Below are 18,271 nucleotides of genomic sequence, written 5' to 3' on the forward strand. Positions count from 1 at the left end.
CATAACTATAGGAAAGGAAGGGAAAACAAAAGTAAGTTGGACTACAAGTGGAAAAATGAGCCATGACAAGCAGATTTTTGTCTATTACTCTATTCAAACACCAATAGGCTGCCCAGAAAACACTAAACAGAATGCCGGTGGACGACCAGCTTTACCATCAGTGGCCTGACAGTGGCCCACTATCCTCCTGCCATCAGGGAAACATAAGCTGGCTAGCTATGATAGCGATCTGCCATGATGCATCATTCTTTTCATCCCATTTTTTGAAGCAGTACTTCGCATAATAAAAAAACAGCATTGTGACATTTTGATGTCCATTTTCTGCCAGAGCTAGTTGTCTGTTATGTGTGAAGAACCATGTAGTGTTTTTAACATAAAATGCTGGCCATGTTAACTGCTCATACTAAGCTGATATAGGAGAAAGTACATCACTGACATTTTTTTGCCTGTACATAAGCTTGTTTTATAAATATAAGTACAAAATTTGTTGGTAAATGTGATGCAAAAAGCTGCTTTATGTTAGCCAGATAACAGCTTGGGAAAATAGCCACTGTTAGCAATGGCTCCTAGCTAGCCAAATATAAACAAGTCCATTAAAATCAAACTATTGATTTACATTAGATCTACTTTCTTTAAAAAAAATAAAAATACTACAGAAATCAATGCCATGCTGTACAAAGACAGTGACTGCTCTACCTATCTAATGTTAGCTGTTCACCCGCCTATGATTGTCATGATGACCAGTGGTTTGTACTCCAAAATAAAAGAGTGCTAAAATATGTATTATACGTTCTTCTGTGGAAGGTCACACATGCGCATATTATATTTTATATATATATATATATATATATATATGCGCGGGCATGTGTGACCTTCCACAGAAGAACGTCATCTTTGTCCACTATATATATTATAATATATATTTTTGCACTTTATTTTGGAGTACAAACCACTGCTCATCATGACAATCATAGGCGGGTGAACAGCTAACATTAGATAGGTAGAGCAGTCACTGTCTTTGCAGTTTAATTATTAGTCAAATAATTAATAGGAACACAGAGCACTCATAATAGGACCACCTCAATAATTCACAAAATAACTTAATTATAGCTAAATTGTTATTAGAGATGCATAACTGGAACCAGGCAAAAATGGCTTAAATCAGGCAATTATTAATCAGCCAGTTTTATTTTTTAGATTTTGGTCGATCTGGGTTGTAATTTTAGGTGGGGAAGTGCAAAAATATATATATTTTTAATATATTCATGCGTCAAGAGATGTCTTTTTATAGAGGCCACCCCCCCCCCAGCTCACTGTAGTATGTCAATCTGCCATAATGATCATATAAATCATATGAACACTATACAGAATTATAATGTGTTTTTTGTTTATAAAGTAAAGCTTTTATCCATAATCGAGACAGTCAACAACTATTTAACTTTGATAACTAATGTCTACAGGCCTATTTACTATAAAGCCTTTCTTGGTTGTGTAAATGTATTAAAACTGAGGTACTAAAACCATGTCTACCCTTCCCCCAACCTTCACTGCAGACCCCTTGCTCTTGGCCACGTTCCCATAAATGCTCCCTCTACTGCTGGGTGGGCAGAGCCCCTGTAGGCCTTGTGTAGGCTGGAGCCAAGGGATAAACCCACGTCTACCGGCTCACACCTGTGGGCCAACAGCAGCATCATGTGCTCCAGTTTGGAGCGGATGGTGGTGTAGTGGAGCTGCCGCTCTTTGGCCAGTCTGCAGAAACTCTCTCTAAGATTACTGCCTTCAATTGGGGGGCAGAGGTTTACCATCTGGGGGGCAGGGCCATCCCTCGATGGGGAAGGGCTTGTGGTGGAGGAGGACCTTGGGCTGGAAGAGGAGCTTGAGGATGGAGGGGAGAGGTGCATTTCTGTCTGAACTGTGCAGTGTGCTGTTGGGCTAGTTTGTGTGGAAATGTGGCAGATTTGGGCATTTGAAAAAGTCATAACTCCAACAGAATGACAGCTAATTGGGCTTTCAACCTTCTCTGCTTTCAGAGGAGATAAACCTGGAGGTTCTTCAGAAGCAATAATGTCCTGTTGGAGTTCCTGCTCCAACCAGTCCTCTCCGAGAGTGGAACTGTCAGACACTGGAGAGCTTTTCCTACCGTCACTCTCCTTGTCTTGTTGAATCTGTCTGCTCTGCTGGATGTGGGCTGTGTTGGGTGTGCTTGTGAGACATGCTGGCACCAGGCTGGCTGGCCTGCCCCATGGAGTTCCTAGGGGTTTGGGCAGCAGGTGGTCATAGATTCCACCGTTTCTGATAGTAGAAGGTGCATTGGTGTTCACTGGGAGGGACTGAGCGTACAGGATTCTGAACTCTTCATCAAAGCTCTCTGTTATCTGGCCAGAAAGCTCAATCAGGTTACTGCTGTTCAGTTTACCATCAGTCCAGTTGAACCTGAGGAATAAGGAATACAGAAACACATCTAAATCTGTCCTGCTGTTAAATGGAGTGTAAAGTATGCTGCCTTCACAAAACATTTAGCTTAGGCCGGTCATACATTCACATAATCCATTGTTCTGACTGGTGCCAAAACATATTTGGAGGGCAGCAAAGAACAATGTTTGCCAACTTGAGATGCCTTTTTTGGCAATCGTGAGCTACTGATTATCTGAAGTTCTCAGAACTTTTGCTCAAAAAAGGCAAAAGCATTTTGACGCTTTGTCTTGCATGTTATTACCATTGCATTCAATGTGAAGAGTTTGCTTATATGTTCATGTGCATGATTTTCAAGGCATCACACAAATGTCCACAGGCGTTTAAGGGACTGTAAGTGATGATAAAAGTTCTGAGGGAGAAAAGTTGTAAGGAACAGAAAGCCAACTTCAAACCTGTTCTGTAGTGTTTGAGACTAGTGTTAGGCTAAATGTGCCACACAGAACAGGACTGGTTCCAGCTAAGTGAAGCAAAAAGGTACACCTGTTTAGTGCAAAGTCGAGTGACTGAGTAAAAGGCAAAATTCTGTGGAGTGTGCAATTGTCGCTGAGCTACTATCATGCTTATGGCCACTGCACACCCATCTTGCTGCAACATCCAAAAAATTTAAAACCATTGTTTTTAACGGAGATATGTATGTATGCCGCTTAAATTCAGTCAATCTGAAAATAATACAATGAAGACAGTCTGAAATTAAGTGTAGGGAGAGGTTCTCTTTAATGTTGTGCCTAAGAAGCTCACTTCCGGTGACACACCTCAAAAGGCAAAAGATGCTGTGTAACTCAGCATGCCCAGGTGCACAATGTTTTTTCCTGGCTCACAGTCAGTCATCAGAAGGAGAACATCTGTGGCTGACAACTGCCTATATAGATATTACAATCTGTCCTGCACCACTGGCTGTGGTCGGCCCTTGTCAGTGCTCATTTGGTTGACTTACCAGTGAGAGAGGTCTAATTGGCAGATTAGCATTGCAAATCAGTGCACAGGAAGAGAAATGAAAGTGAGTATAACAAGCAACCCTCAGAAGGGCACACTTAGAGTGTAGTCCAGTTTACTGAAGCAGGGAATTTACCTGTAGGAGCCTGTAGCCACTCTGTTTCCATCAATCAACATGAAGCGCTCATGAACCTTCCCAGCGATCCGTGCACCTGACCTCAGGTAGTAAGTCGAGCCAGTTATGGTCCGCACCCTCATATGCTTTAAATCAAAAGCAAAGTACTGTTAGGAGTAAAGGTCTGTAAGAAGCAACTACTCACATAACTACAAGCCACTTTCCCAGACACAGATTAAGCCTTAGCCTAGACCAAAAAAGAAATTCCAATGGTAATTCTCCACCAACACCCTATAGTGCAGGTTTGTTATTCAGTTACCAATGTTAAGAAATATTATTGTTTTTAAATTCAGCAACTACTATGAAACTAATATGAAAGTTATGTAGTTATGTGACTGATGACATTTGAAGAGTTACTATTTATTAAATAATCATCATTCAGCTTTTGAAACACCTACCCGGAGCTCAGTCAAACGCACATGAAGGCTTTTGCACATTTGCAGGAATTCTGAGAGGGATGACTGATCCAGCACAATGTAAACAGGCACCTGGCGCAAAGATGCCTCCTGCAGGTCATGGAAAATATCCAAATCTGTCAGAGAGTCTGTTACTATGGCAATTACCTGGAGGACAAAGAGGAACACAATAGTGTCTATTACTTTTTGCACCACAAAAAAAACAAAAACAAAAACAACAACAACAACAAAAAACCTATTAATGGAAAGAACAATTCACATTGAGTGGGGTTGATAATTGTGCACCAACGCTGGGACAGTAACACCCTCTGACTGCACACATGGATGAGCGTCTGCTGGCCTAATATCAGCTGCACTCCGATGCAAAACTGCCTGCAGGCTGTACTGCTTAAGATGTAAAGCTGCATGTCTAGGAGAAAGAAGGACATGTTGCAGCATCTATAGAACTCTAGATTCTGTGTGAAATATTCACATTCCAAGAAAATAACCCACTGAGATGATCCATTACCTCTGGCTGGCACAGTGACCTTACATGTTTTAGTGTTTTGGGAGAATTTTAAAATGCCTGCTTATCAGACTATAGATGGCTAAATTTAGTCTGATGTCCTGTGACCAATTTAAAGGTCAAATACACAGTGTACATTTACATTTGAGGTGGGGATCACAACAGAGACAAACATGACTCATGAAACTCTTACTAAAGCAGGAACTACACGCCTGAAAAGACTTTTAAGTTAGTATCAGACCATGGTAACGTAAACTCACAGTTAATGATTCCATTAGCTTTAAATGTGTGTTGAGACAACTTAGAGGTGTGTGTTTTCAATGCTCCTGGTGAACTGATGGCCAAAAAGACAAGCCAACTGCTTGCTAGTTTTGTTTTTTTTGCCAGTGTATGCATATATTCTTTAAGTACTCCAATAGTGTCCTTACATATGAAGCATACCACCATGCCTCTAAATCTCTTTCTGTCTGTGTACCACCATAGTTCAATAACACACAACTTACAAGGAGTTCAAAAGTAAAATCATAAAGGAAAAGCTACGAAATATAAAGCCTTGTTGGCTGAGCTAGGGGCATTCATAGAACTCTATGCTGCTGCCAAGTAAAATGATACGAAAAAGGTATAAGTGAAAAGGGTATGACCTAGCACCACTATCTTAAATAACAAAAAAATAGCAACTTACATAACTAATATAAAATCTGACCACCTAAGGGAGTGAAAGTCTCAAAATAACCGGAAGATTTGTTGTATGTTTTGCAATCATCACTGAAAAAATGTGCACTATGATCAACACATATGAATCAAGGGCATTCAAAGTATAATTTCTTCAGTGACCTTTTAAGTTTTATGCAGTGCTGCGTTTGGCCAGCTAATTGAAACACGTGTTATTTCACATGGCAACGAGAACAGGGCTGTGTCAAAAAGCTTTGGCATTATACATATTAGCCTTGTCTTTAAAGTTGTCACCAAGTTTTATGCTTTAGAAAGTGTCTGAACTGTAATACAGGAGTAGCTGACGACGCTACCTAAATTCCCTAATAAGGGTTTTGTAGCTCTATCATGTTATTGCAACCGGGATATCAGACAGAAACCTGCATCGCTAGATTAACCGTTTAACACACTTACAGACAACACAGAATAAATCCTGTTTACAGATAGTGCCTGATAAGACAGCGCGAGGTTTATATCACGGTAGAGTTTCGTCAAAGTTTTAGAGCCAAGTTTTTATTTTAATAAAAAGTTCGGTTAATATTGTATCTATTAGCACAATTGTAAAGTTCATTCCCCTACAAACGGTTCAGCACTGTTTTAACGTTAGTTTACCTCCTTGGCGCTGCGGATCATCCTCCGGACCGCTTCTTTGCAGCGATAGATGGAGTCTCCGTAAGCGGGCTGGAAGTGCGCTACTGCCCGAGTCACACCACGAAACGACCCGGTTGTGAAGGCGGGCCAGCCAAGCTCTAGTAGCGGGGGCTCCACATCCGACACCTCAGGGAAGTATGTGAGGGACGATCCGTCGACTGCGGCGCTCTGCTCCGAACCCGATTCCTCCAGAGCCAGGGGGCAGGCAGGTGGAGCTGCAGCGGCCAAAATCCCCCTGAGCTCTGCGGCGGAAAGAAAGCAGGGCAGTCGCTCTCTCCGCAAGAACTCCACGAAGGACTCTGGGCCCCCGGACACCAGAGCCTCTAGAGCCAGTCGGTGCTGCTCATTATAAACAGCGGCGAGCTCGCAGTCCGGTGGGTGCCTATGAATTCTCCAATTCGGAGAATCATCGATGGTCTGAGAAAGAGCCATGCTGAAAGCTCCAGCGCCACGGCACTGTGAACAGTTTAGGATTAACCTCAGCACACTGCTATTCGCTCTGGAGCGCCGAACAGCCAGCTACTGCTGAAGGACATTGGCAGAAAATGTTGTCTGTCAAACCCGATGCCTCACGTGACCACAAAGTAGAAACGCTATTGGACAGGAGTACCTCACGACCATTGGCCAGTTTGAATTTGAAGGCAAACAGCCATTGGCGATTGGCTGGAGCAGAGACTACCTGAGTTGTTTTTCAGGTGTTGCGGTGGCTTTGGCTGCGTCCAGATACTTTTGCTATTGCTCCTCTCCTATCTAGCTATAGAGGTAACTATATTGCAAAACTTGAGAACTTGTAGAACAAATTTTGTATTCGAATTTTCAATGTGGGCACTTGTAGAATTAATATCAATACTTGCAAGGTAAAATTTTCACATGCAGAAAATATACTAAGATAAATACAAGTATATTTATTTGAACACATTCATTTTTTTAGCTCTACAACCACAAATCCAAACTTGCAACCTCTTAAATGTGACAACACAACTATAAATCTGCCCGTCTCGACTCTTCCAACACTTCTCTCAGTAGCCTTGCGAAACTTATTCGTATGCTTGTAGATAATTGGCTAAATTATATATATATATAAAAATTATATACTATATGCACGTAGAGCACTGACGCAATTCCGGGAAAATCTCAGCCAGCTTTAGTTAAGTGGCGACATGTCTCAGCAAAATAAGTTTTAAGTGTCAACGAACCGACCGCGTTACAGCTGAACATTGTGTGCTTAGTTTTCATAACTACGTTTCCCTCCGACGCGGAAATCAGGCGAAAATGGATTTTCACTATCCTGAGGGAGACCAGAAACATACTCGACGCAAGACGCGACCACAAATGTGAACGCTCGTTCAACGCATTGCAAACGCCCGGTCCTTCTGTACAAACTCACCGCGAACACAAACAACACTCAGTACTGAAGAGGGCAATAGAGTACAGATCAGAGCGCTATCTACTGTTATTCCAACAGCGGCAACAGCTAAACATGGACAGTAGAGGATAGTGAGCTGCTTTACTTTTTCTCTTGGATTGGAAATGCTATAGTCACTCATATTTTTAAGCCATCTTTACGTGAGACGTAAGTGATCATCGGCTATGGCAGGTGAGAAAGCACGCTGGCGGTACAACACCGCTTGGTCAGACTTGGCTGTCGGCTGAGAATGCAGCTAGCGCTTGCGTCGCGTTATGAAATGCGTCGTGTCACATTTTTGAACACAACTACGCGTGAAACCACGTCTGCGTTCGCGTCCTTGCGTGGAGTATGTTTTGGACCTAAAGTTGAAGTTCTCCCTCCGACAACCGAGTGAAAAACGCCTTAACCAGTGCCCTGGATACGAGCGCCGGAAGTGAAAGAGCTGGTTGATTCGGAATGCGGAAAAAGCATGCAGAGAGCCTACTGCTGCAGCCTAATAGTCCGTTAATAATCCGACTAATGGCTCAATCTGAATAGTCTAGTCCGATTGAGGCCATTCGGAACACATTTAAATCCGACTGAACGAGGTGAGATCCTTTAAATAATCAGTTAAATAAACGAATAATAACGCCTGTATCTAAATACATTTCCAATCGGAACGTTTATGTACGTTCTGCGCATGTGCGCCGCGTCATAGGAAAGGTTTATAACGTTTAACATGGCGGGAGCGGAAAATGGTGCGCAGAGGAGACGGAGCTTACGATTTGAACGCTAAAAGACGGCGGTCGGACGGGTGTCCAGTTTACGTGTCTCAGAATATGACGTCTTCCTCAAGCCCTTATTTAATAAGTACGTTTTCCAGAGTCTGACATAATTTCAAGGCAATTAAAAACACAACTGAAAACTCATCTCACTCTGACCGGACCTCACATGATGTTCGCTGTCATAGTAACGATCCGTTTAGGTAGGACATTTTGATAGGCTAAAAATCCTTATCAAAAATACTACCCGTATTTTAACTATGAGGCTGAATTAAGCTGCTTTAATTGCAGCACCATATGAGGGCGTTTCTGTGATGCAGATACGCCCCCAGGTGACGTCAAGGGCATGTGGGCTTTAAAGGCACTTTAATGTTGCTGAGTAAATAGAACTAAGCATTCTAGGGCTGCTGTTAATAAAAATAGTAGACTTTGAGAATAAAGTTGTAATATTTTGAGATTAAAGATGTAAAGTTATGAGAGTAAACTCGCAATATTTCAAGGATAAAGTTGGCTAATTGTTGGGGGCTGACATAATGCATAGGTGTCTCGCTTGCAGTGGTGGACAAAGTACACAAATCATGTACTTGAGTTAAAGTAGAGATACCCAAGGTAAAATATTACTCCAGGAAAAGTAGAAGTCCTTACTCTAGACCTCAACTTGAGTAAAAGTACAAAAGTATTTGGCTTCAAATGTACTTAAGTATCAAAAGTGAAAGTACTAAAAGATTAATTATGGCTCTGATGTCCTGTTATCATTTTTGTAACAAGACTCACTTCATGAACTCATTTTAGGTGAAAACACTCCAGTGTCTTTTAATAGAATGTCACAAATAAGTTTTCCTTTACTGTATTGATCTGTAACTCTCTGTTTATAAACATAAACTAACTGAAACTAATTTACTATAAAATGAAAGTGTTAGTATAGATTCAGATAAAGAAACATGCCAGTCACAGCTGCATATGTGTACATATTTTTATATTGTGGTCTATTTACACAAAGTTAGGTTAGTTCATCATTTAGGTAGACGTATGTGCTCCCAATTGTTTACACTGCTGCACTGACGTTGAACCGTGTGCTTACACTGGGTTGGTATGACCAACGGGTCAAAACGAGCTCAGAACAAAGTGACCGCTGTGCCCTGATTGTTGTTCTTGCTTTGCACTTCTTTTGTTTTGACATGTTATGTTTTTATACACACAAAAACCAAAAGGAATGACAGATTTCACAAAATGTAGTGGAGTAAAAAGTAAGATATTTGACTTTGAAATGTAGTGGAGTGAAAGTAAAAAGTCGCCCAAAATGGAAATACTTAAGTAAAGTACAGATATACGAAAAAACTTCTTAAGTAGAGCAACGAATTACATTTACTTAGTTACTGTCCACCACTGCTCAGTTGCAGTACTGGCGACAGCAAAAACGCAGAGCGAGACAGAATTACACAAGCTCATTGTCTCCTTGTGGATCGATCGTTTTGATACCTGTGTAGACGACCTTGTCTGTGATTCTCCTTCAGCAAAACATACAGACAGTTTCCGTCTGGCTCTTTATTCTAAATAAACACATTTTCTTGCACAGCCGTTTCTTATACTAATAAGTGTCTGGTGCTGAAGTGTCAGGAGAGACAGGGAGGCACTCCTCAACGTGTTTCATTTTAAAAGGAGGAGGTTTGTTCCCTTCCTTTTGCAAACCCTTTGGCCGTAATATTGCGACCTTTCCTGGTAATATCCAATTTTAATGTCCTAATTCTACAATATTATCATTGAAATATTATGACTTTCTTCTCAAAATATTACAATTTTAGTCTAAAAAATTTTTTTTTTCTCAAAATATTCTGATTTTTATTTATTCTTAATTCTCTTATTCTTAAAGTCTGCTATTTTTTTTAACTGTGGCCCTAAAACAATGTCTTACAGAACAGTGCGGAAAAAAAATGGGAAGGATTAATGAGGTCAAGAACGAGCGGTTTTATTACAGATTATGTCGATCGGTTTACTGTTACATTAACATTTTAGCACAACCTGAAAACTTGTGGAAAATAAGCACATGGTTGTATAATACTTAATACTCAACCAATATACCAAAGGTATATTGTGAAAGCTGGCAGCATCACTGTAGCACCTGCTGAATAAAGACCATTAAGATTAAAATCAAATGCTTTTTGCCTCCTAATTTACCATTAGAGAGCACTAGTTTCCAAGTAGGGTTAGAAATGTATCTGGAATTAGTCAGGTCACCTGGTAAACTATTAGAATGCTTTACATTATCAACCTATCAAGAAAAGCCAAAACGCTTCACAAACCTCCAAGAAACAACAGAAACTCTTATTGGTTTGTAAGCTTTTTTTCTCTTTCGGGACTTTAACCTTATAGACCTTTAACCTTATAGACATTTTGAGAAAAGACATTTTGCAGACATATTGGCCAATGAATGATAAGTGGGCGCTCATCTACATTGGGGTGGTTTTTTTTTTGCCAGGGTCTTCTTTGAATTTTCCTGTTCCACCTTAAATGATGCAGCAGTTGTGACTAGCTATCACAAACATTTGCAAACTAAACAAAATACTGACCTGTTGGTTCTGTGAAACAGCAAAAATAAGTTAATATTACTCAGCTGTTAAACGGAAATGGAGAAACCTCCTCATATCATGCCTTTATCATACCCTCCATAAAGCTGAAGTCAGCTTATTTTTCACCGGCTACTTTTTCAAATTTTCCTGTTCCACCTTAAATGGCGCAGCAGTTCAGAACGTGATTGCTGCACCATTTAAGGTCTAATGAGAAAATTTGAACAAGCAGCCAGGATTGGAAAATTGAAATGAGAAGCTGGCAAATGCAAAGCTAACTTAAGCGTTATATATATGTATGAGTTTACTAATTTAGAGCTTATTAGTTTTTCTAAAATCTCATGGATTGAAATTGGAGACTGCATCTTAAGCATCCATGAGTCTTTTCATCTGCAGTAACAGAGAGTAAAATTGTAAGATACAAGAACATCATTCAAAATGGTAAGTGTAACTATACACATCATGTTTGATTGTTTATGCTCTTTTGCCTATTATGTTAAAGAAGAGCGTCTTCATGGCTTTTATTAAAAGTTATTCTCACGTGTCTTAGCCATCCACAAGAAAAGCAAGGGCAAAAAGACAGGAGAGGGCACTCCTCTACCTCCTTATAAAACAGCTGAGGAGTTGGTTTTGGAGGCAAGCGGTGGATGGCTGAGTTTAGATGGCATACCTAGAGGCTACTCTTCAAACCCTGGGAACAGTAGAAATCGGACCCCTTTTATTGAATTTGAATGATGAATGATGAACAAAATCTGAGCTTAGCAAATGATTTCATAGTATTAGTATGATTTCCTATTGTGATGGAGACTTTGTTAGAGTACGCATGAATTCCCTGGTTTTGAGGGACCAGTCTGCTCCAATAGGTGGAACGTCTTAAGCAGAGGTATGTGTAGTTGTAGACACCATATACTGAACAATATTCATACTAATGTGAACTTCTTTTCATGGATGGATGCCACAGGGGATGAGGACACAGTATCTGTACACTGTTAGAAATAAAGGTACATGATTTGTTCATCAAGGTACAAACAATGTAAGTGTACGCTCAAATGTGCAATAGTGGTTTTAAGGTCCAATTATGTGCCTTAAATAAGTTTTTCCTAGTGGAAAAGTAGACATTTTTTATCTTTTTATAAAGTAATGTTTTAAAACAGAACAGTAAAAATCTAAGATGTGAAAGCGGGTGTGTGGAGTCATTTTAATGGATTCTGGTACAGGTATGTTCCCTGACTAAAGGGGTACGGGGATGTACCCCTGAGGGTACCACCACAGTGACGGTGTCGTACCTTTTTTTTCTGAGAGTGTATTCTCAGGCCTGTGATGAGTGACTTTTGTTGATCAAATGTATACAATGTAACAAAAACATGAACCCTGGTGCAGCCCATGGTGTGGATTTTCAGGTATGAAAACGCCCTAAAATAAGTTGCCAATTGTTATGGACGCTTGCATATTTCACTTTAAGGGGGAGATGTGCTATAATTGCATTCCAGCAATATTTGGAGCCTTTTACAGTTGTGGTATTCAGTGCTTCTTCACTGATCAGCAACAGCCTGAGCTTGCAACATCTCAAGACCAATCATAGGAACGTCTATGGTGCACATGTTAAGTCTTGACCTGTGTGTTGCCTTTAAGTGGACCCTGCAACTAACTCCTCCAATTGTGATTGTAGAAGCAAGGATGCCACAACTCATCCCTATCCTGGTCCTGGTTTTTTGAGAGTGCCACATCAAAGAAGGTCTTTGGGCCAGGATGTGGCTCAGGGTATGGTGACAAATGATGATGGCAAGCTTACCCTCTGTCCCCAACCAACAAACCACTGATGTATCATGTAATGGAGTTGTGCAACAAAATTGTGTGAGAATGTAAAACGCTACATTTCCAACCCCATTTCCAAAAACGTTGGGATGCTGTGCAAAATGTAAATAAAATTTGAATGCAATGATATGTAAATCATGTAAATATTTTAAAAGGAAAAGAGAGCATATCAAATTTTGGCACTAAGAAATTTGATTGTTTTTTGAAAAATGAATGCCTACTTTTGATGCCAACAACACATTGCAAAAAAGTTGGGACAGGGGCATGTTTATCACTGTACCACATCACCTTTACTTTTTACAACACTCTTTTTGGGACCTGCAGAGGCAGTTCAGCAGCTCAAGAGTTCAGCTACTCAACAGTTTGGCGTTTCTTGTCGTATTTTATATTTCATAATCCTCCAAATGTTTTCAGTGGTGACAGGTCAGGACTGCAAGCAGGCCATTTTAGCACTCAGATTCTTTTAATACGCAGCGGTGCTGTTGAATGATTTCCAAAAAAAAATTCAATTTAATTTTTTGGAGTATGTTGTCAAATTCAAAATGGGCAAATATTTTTCAAAAAATAATAAAATGTCTCAGTTTCAACATTTGATATGTTGTCTCTGTACTATTTTCAATGAAATATAGGGTTTAAATCTTTTGCACATAATTGCAATGCGTTTTTTATTTACATTTTGCACAGCCTCACAACTTTTTTGAAAATGGGGTTCTAACTGTAAGAATTAATGGGTTCCTCAAGTCTTTTACATATCTTGAGCCAGTTTCTGGTGCAGTGTACAGTATGGACTCCCTGAAGATCCAAGAACTATGTACTGCACAAGGCCATTTTGCATCAATATTTGTTTTTAGGCTCTGATGATCACAAGTCATCTGAAATAGCAGATGTGTTCAGAACATCAGATATAGTTATGGACAGAAATATTGTTATGGCAGTAAATGATGTAAAGGAGTCCATCATCTAAGCCCATGAAGTTTAACTGCACATTGATGCTGTGGAAGAACTTTTGGTTTACATAGTCAGCCTCATGCTTTCCCACGGCTGTCGTTATGAGAATATGGGTTAAATCCTAGGAAACAAAAGACCTTTAGAACATTTTCTACAGCTTCTGACAGCATATTAATCAAAGACACACCTCTGTAATATGATTAAAAAAAAAACCCTTCTGTTGTGTTTTGCGCTGGCAGGTGTCCTAGAAACAGTTCAAAAACCTCTAGCAGCTTTACAGCCAGACATACAGTGTTTCTGCTGAGGTGATCAGCATCACCAAGTTAGAGCCACTGGTGAAATACCACAGCACTATACAAACTGCAGTAAATCATACAAATATATATTATTTATATTATATATAATATAAATATTAACAGGCCTTCTCAAAACCAACCAGGAGTGACTCAGAAAAATGCCATAGAGGATTTGAAATGTTACAAAAAGCCTACAAATAATTGAAAGAATTGTAATTGAAAAAATTAGTACAACATCGAAACTATAGTACATAATGATTTAATATAATCTCTAATAAATGTTTATAATAATAAGTAGACAAAATATTCAAAGTTATTTGTTAATTCATTTTACAATACCAATTTAAGTTTACCAATTTAATTTAAGTTACTGGGTTTTGGCTAATAATGCCTCACCCATTGATCGTAGTTAATGAAATTAGGCTGTGTTATTCTGAAGAGCTAACTTCAAAACTGTCCTTGTATGGAATGGTTTTATGGTTATATGGTTGAATGCTAGGTATGAAACCCTGGGTTCACCGCATAAAAACTTACTAGTGTTCACACAAAACTGAGGAAGAAAACAGAAAAAGGAAAATAAATGAATAAAGAGCAATTTCTGGATTAACAGACTCTAGTTGACTGATTCTAGTCCACAAACATCAGTCCAATAAAAGAAGTTTGGTAACACTTTATTGAAATGGTTATTAAACTCTTAATGGAGTATCAGCAACACTTTAATAACATCAGTGAAGTAGAAGTAGTAAGCATCTCAATACATTGAAGTAAATATCTTGTAGATGTTCTATTGATACATTACTTACATTGAGTAGATGTATTGTTAATATGCTACTCCCATTACACAAAACCTAACCCTCACCCTGGCCCTAACCCTAACACTATCATTAACCTCAACCCAAAACCTAATTCTAATCCATCCATCCATCCATTATCTTCCGCTTCTCCGGGGTTCGGGTCGTGGGGGCAGGATCCTAAGCAATGAGGCCCAGACCTCCCTTTCCCCAGCCACTTCCACTAACTCTTCAAGGGGGATTCCGAGGCGCTCCCAGGCCAGCTGGGCGATATAGTCATGCCAGCGTGTCCTGGGTCTTCCCCGGGGTCTCCTCCCAGGTGGACTTGCCTGTGACACCTCCCGAGGGAGGCGTCCAGGAGGCATCCTAACCAGATGCCCGAACCACCTCAGCTGACTCCTCTCGATGTGAAGAAGCAGCGGCTGTACTCCGAGTCCCTCCAGGATGACTGAACTTCTCACCCTATCTCTAAGGGAGAGTCCAGACACCCTGCGGAGGAAACTCATTTCAGCCGCTTGTATTCTCGATCTTATTCTTTCGGTCATTACCCAAAGCTCATGACCATAGGTGAGGGTGGGAACGTAGATCAACCGGTAAATCGAGAGCCTTGCCTTATGGCTCAGCTCTTTCTTTACCACAACAGACCGGTAAAGAGCCCGCATCACTGCTGACCCAGCACCAATCCGCCTGTCAATCTCCCGCTCCCTTGTACCATCAGTCGTCAACAAGACCCCGAGATACTTAAACTCCTCCACTTGAGGCAAGAGCCTGTCCCCGACCCAGAGAGGGCTCTCCACCCTTTTCCATCTGAGAACCATGGTCTCGGATTTGGAGGTACTGATTCTCATCCCGGCCGCTTCACACTCGGCTGCAAACCGATCCAGCGAAAGCTGAAGTTCACGGCCTGATGTCCCCAATAGGACCACATCATCTGCAAACAGCAGCGATGTGACCCTGAGGTCACCAAACCTGACACCCTCCATCCCCTGACTGCGCCTAGAAATTCTATCCATAAAAATTATGAATAGAATCGGTGACAAAGGGCAGCCCTGACGGAGTCCAACTCAACAAGTCTCACTGGGAACGAGTTTGACTTACTGCCGGCCATGCGAACCAAACTCCTGCTTTGTTTGTACAGGGCCTGAATGGCTCATAGCAAAGAGCCATGTACCCCGTACTCCCGAAGCACCTCCCACAGAATACCCCGGGGAACACAGTCGAATGCCTTCTCCAGATCCACAAAGCACATGTGGACTGGTTGGGCAAACTCCCATGAACCCTCCAGAATCCTGGAGAGGGTGAAGAGTTGGTCCAGTGTTCCACGACCAGGACGGAACCCGCACTGCTCCTCCTGGATCCGAAGTTCAACTATAAGCCGGACTCTCTTCTCCAGTACCCCTGCATAGACCTTACCAGGGAGGCTGAGGAGTGTGATTCCCCTGTAGTTGGAACACACCCTCCGGTCCCCTTTTCTAAAAAGAGGCACCCCAGTCTGCCAATCCAGTGGCACCGCCCCCGATGTCCACGCAATGTTGAAAAGGCGTGTCAGCCAAGACAGCCCCACAACATCCAGAGCCTTGAGGAACTCAGGGCGGATCTCATCCACCCCTGGAGCCTTGCCACCAAGGAGCTTCTTAACTACCTTAGCGACTTCGGCCTCAGTAATGGACAAGCCTATTCCCATGTCCCCAGACTCTGCCTCCTCACTGGAGAACGTGTCGGTGGGATTGAGAAGGTCCTCAAAGTATTCCTTCCACCGCCCAATGACGTCTTCAGTTGAAGTCAGCAGCACACCATCTCCACTATATACAGTGCTAATGGCACACTGCTTTCCCCTTCTGAGTCGCCTGACGGTTTGCCAGAATCTTTTCGGAGCCGACTTAAAGTCACTTTCCAAGGCCTCACCAAACTCCTCCCATACACGGGTTTTTGCCTTGGCGACGACTGAAGCCGCAGATCGCTTGGCCTGTCGATACCTGCCAGCTGCCTCTGGTGACCCACAGGCCAACCATGCCCGGTAGGACTCCTTCTTCAGCTTGACGGCATCTCTCACCTGGGGTGTCCACCACCGGGTTCGAAGATTACCGCCCCGACAGGCACCAACTACCTTACGGCCACAGCTACAGTCAGCCGCTTCAACAATGGAGGAACGGAACATGGCCCATTCTGAGTCAATGTCCCCCACCTCCCCTGATATCTGGTCAAAGTTCTAACGGAGGTGTGAGTTGAAGATCAATCTGACAGGTTCTTCTGCCAGACGTTCCCAGCAAACCCTCACTATACGTTTGGGCTTGCCTGGTCTGACCGGCATCTTCCCCCACCACCTGAACCAACTCACCACCAGGTGGTGATCAGTTGACTGCTCAGCTCCTCTCTTTACCCGAGTGTCCAAAACACATGGCCGCAAATCCGATGACACGACTACAAAGTCAATCTTTGAACTGCGGCCTAGGGTGTCCTGGTGCCATGTGCACTTATGGACATCCTTGTGTTCAAACATGGTGTTCGTGATGGACAAACTGTGGTTTGCACAGAAGTCCAAAAACTGAACACCACTCAGGTTCAGATCAGAGAGGCCATTCATCCCAATCACACCCCTCCAGGTCTCACAGTCATTGCCCACGTGAGCGTTAAAGTCCTCCAGTAGGACAATAGAGTCTCCAGGAGGAGCACTTTCAAGCACCCTTTCCAAGGACTCTAAGAAGGCTGGGTACTCTGAACTGCTGTTCGGTGCATAAGCACAGACAGCAGTCAGGACCCGTTCCCCAACCCGAAGGCGTAGGGAAGCTACCCTCTCGTCCACTGGAGAAAACCCCAACATACAGGCACCGAGTCGAGGGGCTATGAGAAAGCCCACACCTGCCCGCCGCCTCTCACCATGGGCAACTCCAGAAAAGAAAAAAGTCCAGCCCCTCTCAAGGAGATTGGACCCAGAGCCCAAGCTGTGTGTTGAGGTGAGCCCGACTATATCTAGCCGGTATCTCTCAACCTCGTGCACCAACTCAGGCTCCTTCCCCGCCAGTGAGGTAACGTTCCAAGTTCCAAAAGCCAGTTTCAGCAAACGAGGATCAGAACGCCAAGGCCCACGCCTTCGGACACTGCCCGATCCACAAAGCACCGAACCCCTACTACTGCCCCTCCCATTGGTGGTGGGTCGATGGGAGGGGGGACTCATGTAACTCCTTCGGGCTGGGCCCGGCCGGGCACCATGAGTAAATGCCCGGCCACCAGACGCTCTCTGGCGAGCCCCTCCCCCAGGCCTGGCTCCAGGGTGGGGCCCCGGTAACCCTGTTCCGGGCAGGGTACACAAATCCTCAAATCAAACAAAGGTCTGTCTTTAGCATGAAGTCAGCACCCATCAGATAATACTGAGTCTAACAACCACTCCGCCGCTAGTGCATCCTTTTTCACAATCAAATAATTTTTTTTCTCTAGAAAACCACTTTCTGCTGCTGTAGAGAACTGGCTCTTGAAGCAGCACTGCTCCCAATCCACATCCTGAATACTAGTGTATAGTGCAATACTAGTGTATAATTGTAACGCATATGCTGAGAGATGCAAGATTTTTTTGGGGCAAATCCATACTCAGGGTCTAAACAGTCCAGGGTCAAAGAGCCAACATAGAGAGAACGAGGGACAAACGTGACAAAAAGGAACATAGGCTAAACACAACAACAGAAAATACAATGGAGGCCAGAAAATCAAACAACATACAATACAAAGACCAGCAAACAACTGGGGAAAACACAGGGCTTAAATACTAGAACAGGTTAACAAGACACAGGTGGTTAACAAGAGACGCAGGTGAGAACAATCAGTGGC

At 42.4% G+C, this 18,271-nt stretch overlaps 1 protein-coding gene and 1 long non-coding RNA gene across 2 annotated transcripts; one reads left to right on the top strand and one right to left on the bottom strand.

Annotated features, from left to right (window-relative positions):
- Positions 1-937: 937 nt before the first annotated feature.
- Positions 938-6,534, bottom strand: fam83d (family with sequence similarity 83 member D). The gene is made up of 4 exons (XM_017719180.2): positions 5,828-6,534; positions 3,982-4,146; positions 3,545-3,669; positions 938-2,433 (listed from the first exon to the last, which is right to left on the bottom strand). Exons 1-4 carry the CDS (start codon positions 6,296-6,298, stop codon positions 1,545-1,547), a joined length of 1,650 nt encoding a protein of 549 aa, XP_017574669.1. The 5' UTR covers positions 6,299-6,534; the 3' UTR covers positions 938-1,544.
- A 3-nt stretch (positions 6,535-6,537) lies between these two features.
- Positions 6,538-12,543, top strand: LOC108440352. Its single transcript, XR_001858836.2, has 2 exons — positions 6,538-6,628; positions 12,269-12,543. It is a non-coding gene; the product is annotated as an uncharacterized LOC108440352 (long non-coding RNA).
- Positions 12,544-18,271: the final 5,728 nt, after the last annotated feature.

Source organism: Pygocentrus nattereri, chromosome 21 (genome assembly GCF_015220715.1).
Source record: "Pygocentrus nattereri isolate fPygNat1 chromosome 21, fPygNat1.pri, whole genome shotgun sequence".
Classification (NCBI taxonomy): Eukaryota; Metazoa; Chordata; class Actinopteri; order Characiformes; family Serrasalmidae; genus Pygocentrus; species Pygocentrus nattereri.

What these genes read in the sequence shown, in the direction of transcription:
- fam83d (XM_017719180.2), bottom strand. Translation starts at nt 6,298, where the DNA reads ATGGCTCTTTCTCAGACCATCGATGATTCTCCGAATTGGAGAATTCAT. An exon ending in TGATCCGCAGCGCCAAGGAG is followed by an intron (nt 4,147 to 5,827) that starts GTAAACTAACGT and finishes TTTGTCCTCCAG; the next exon opens with GTAATTGCCATAGTAACAGA. An exon ending in TGCGTTTGACTGAGCTCCGG is followed by an intron (nt 3,670 to 3,981) that starts GTAGGTGTTTCA and finishes TTTGATTTAAAG; the next exon opens with CATATGAGGGTGCGGACCAT.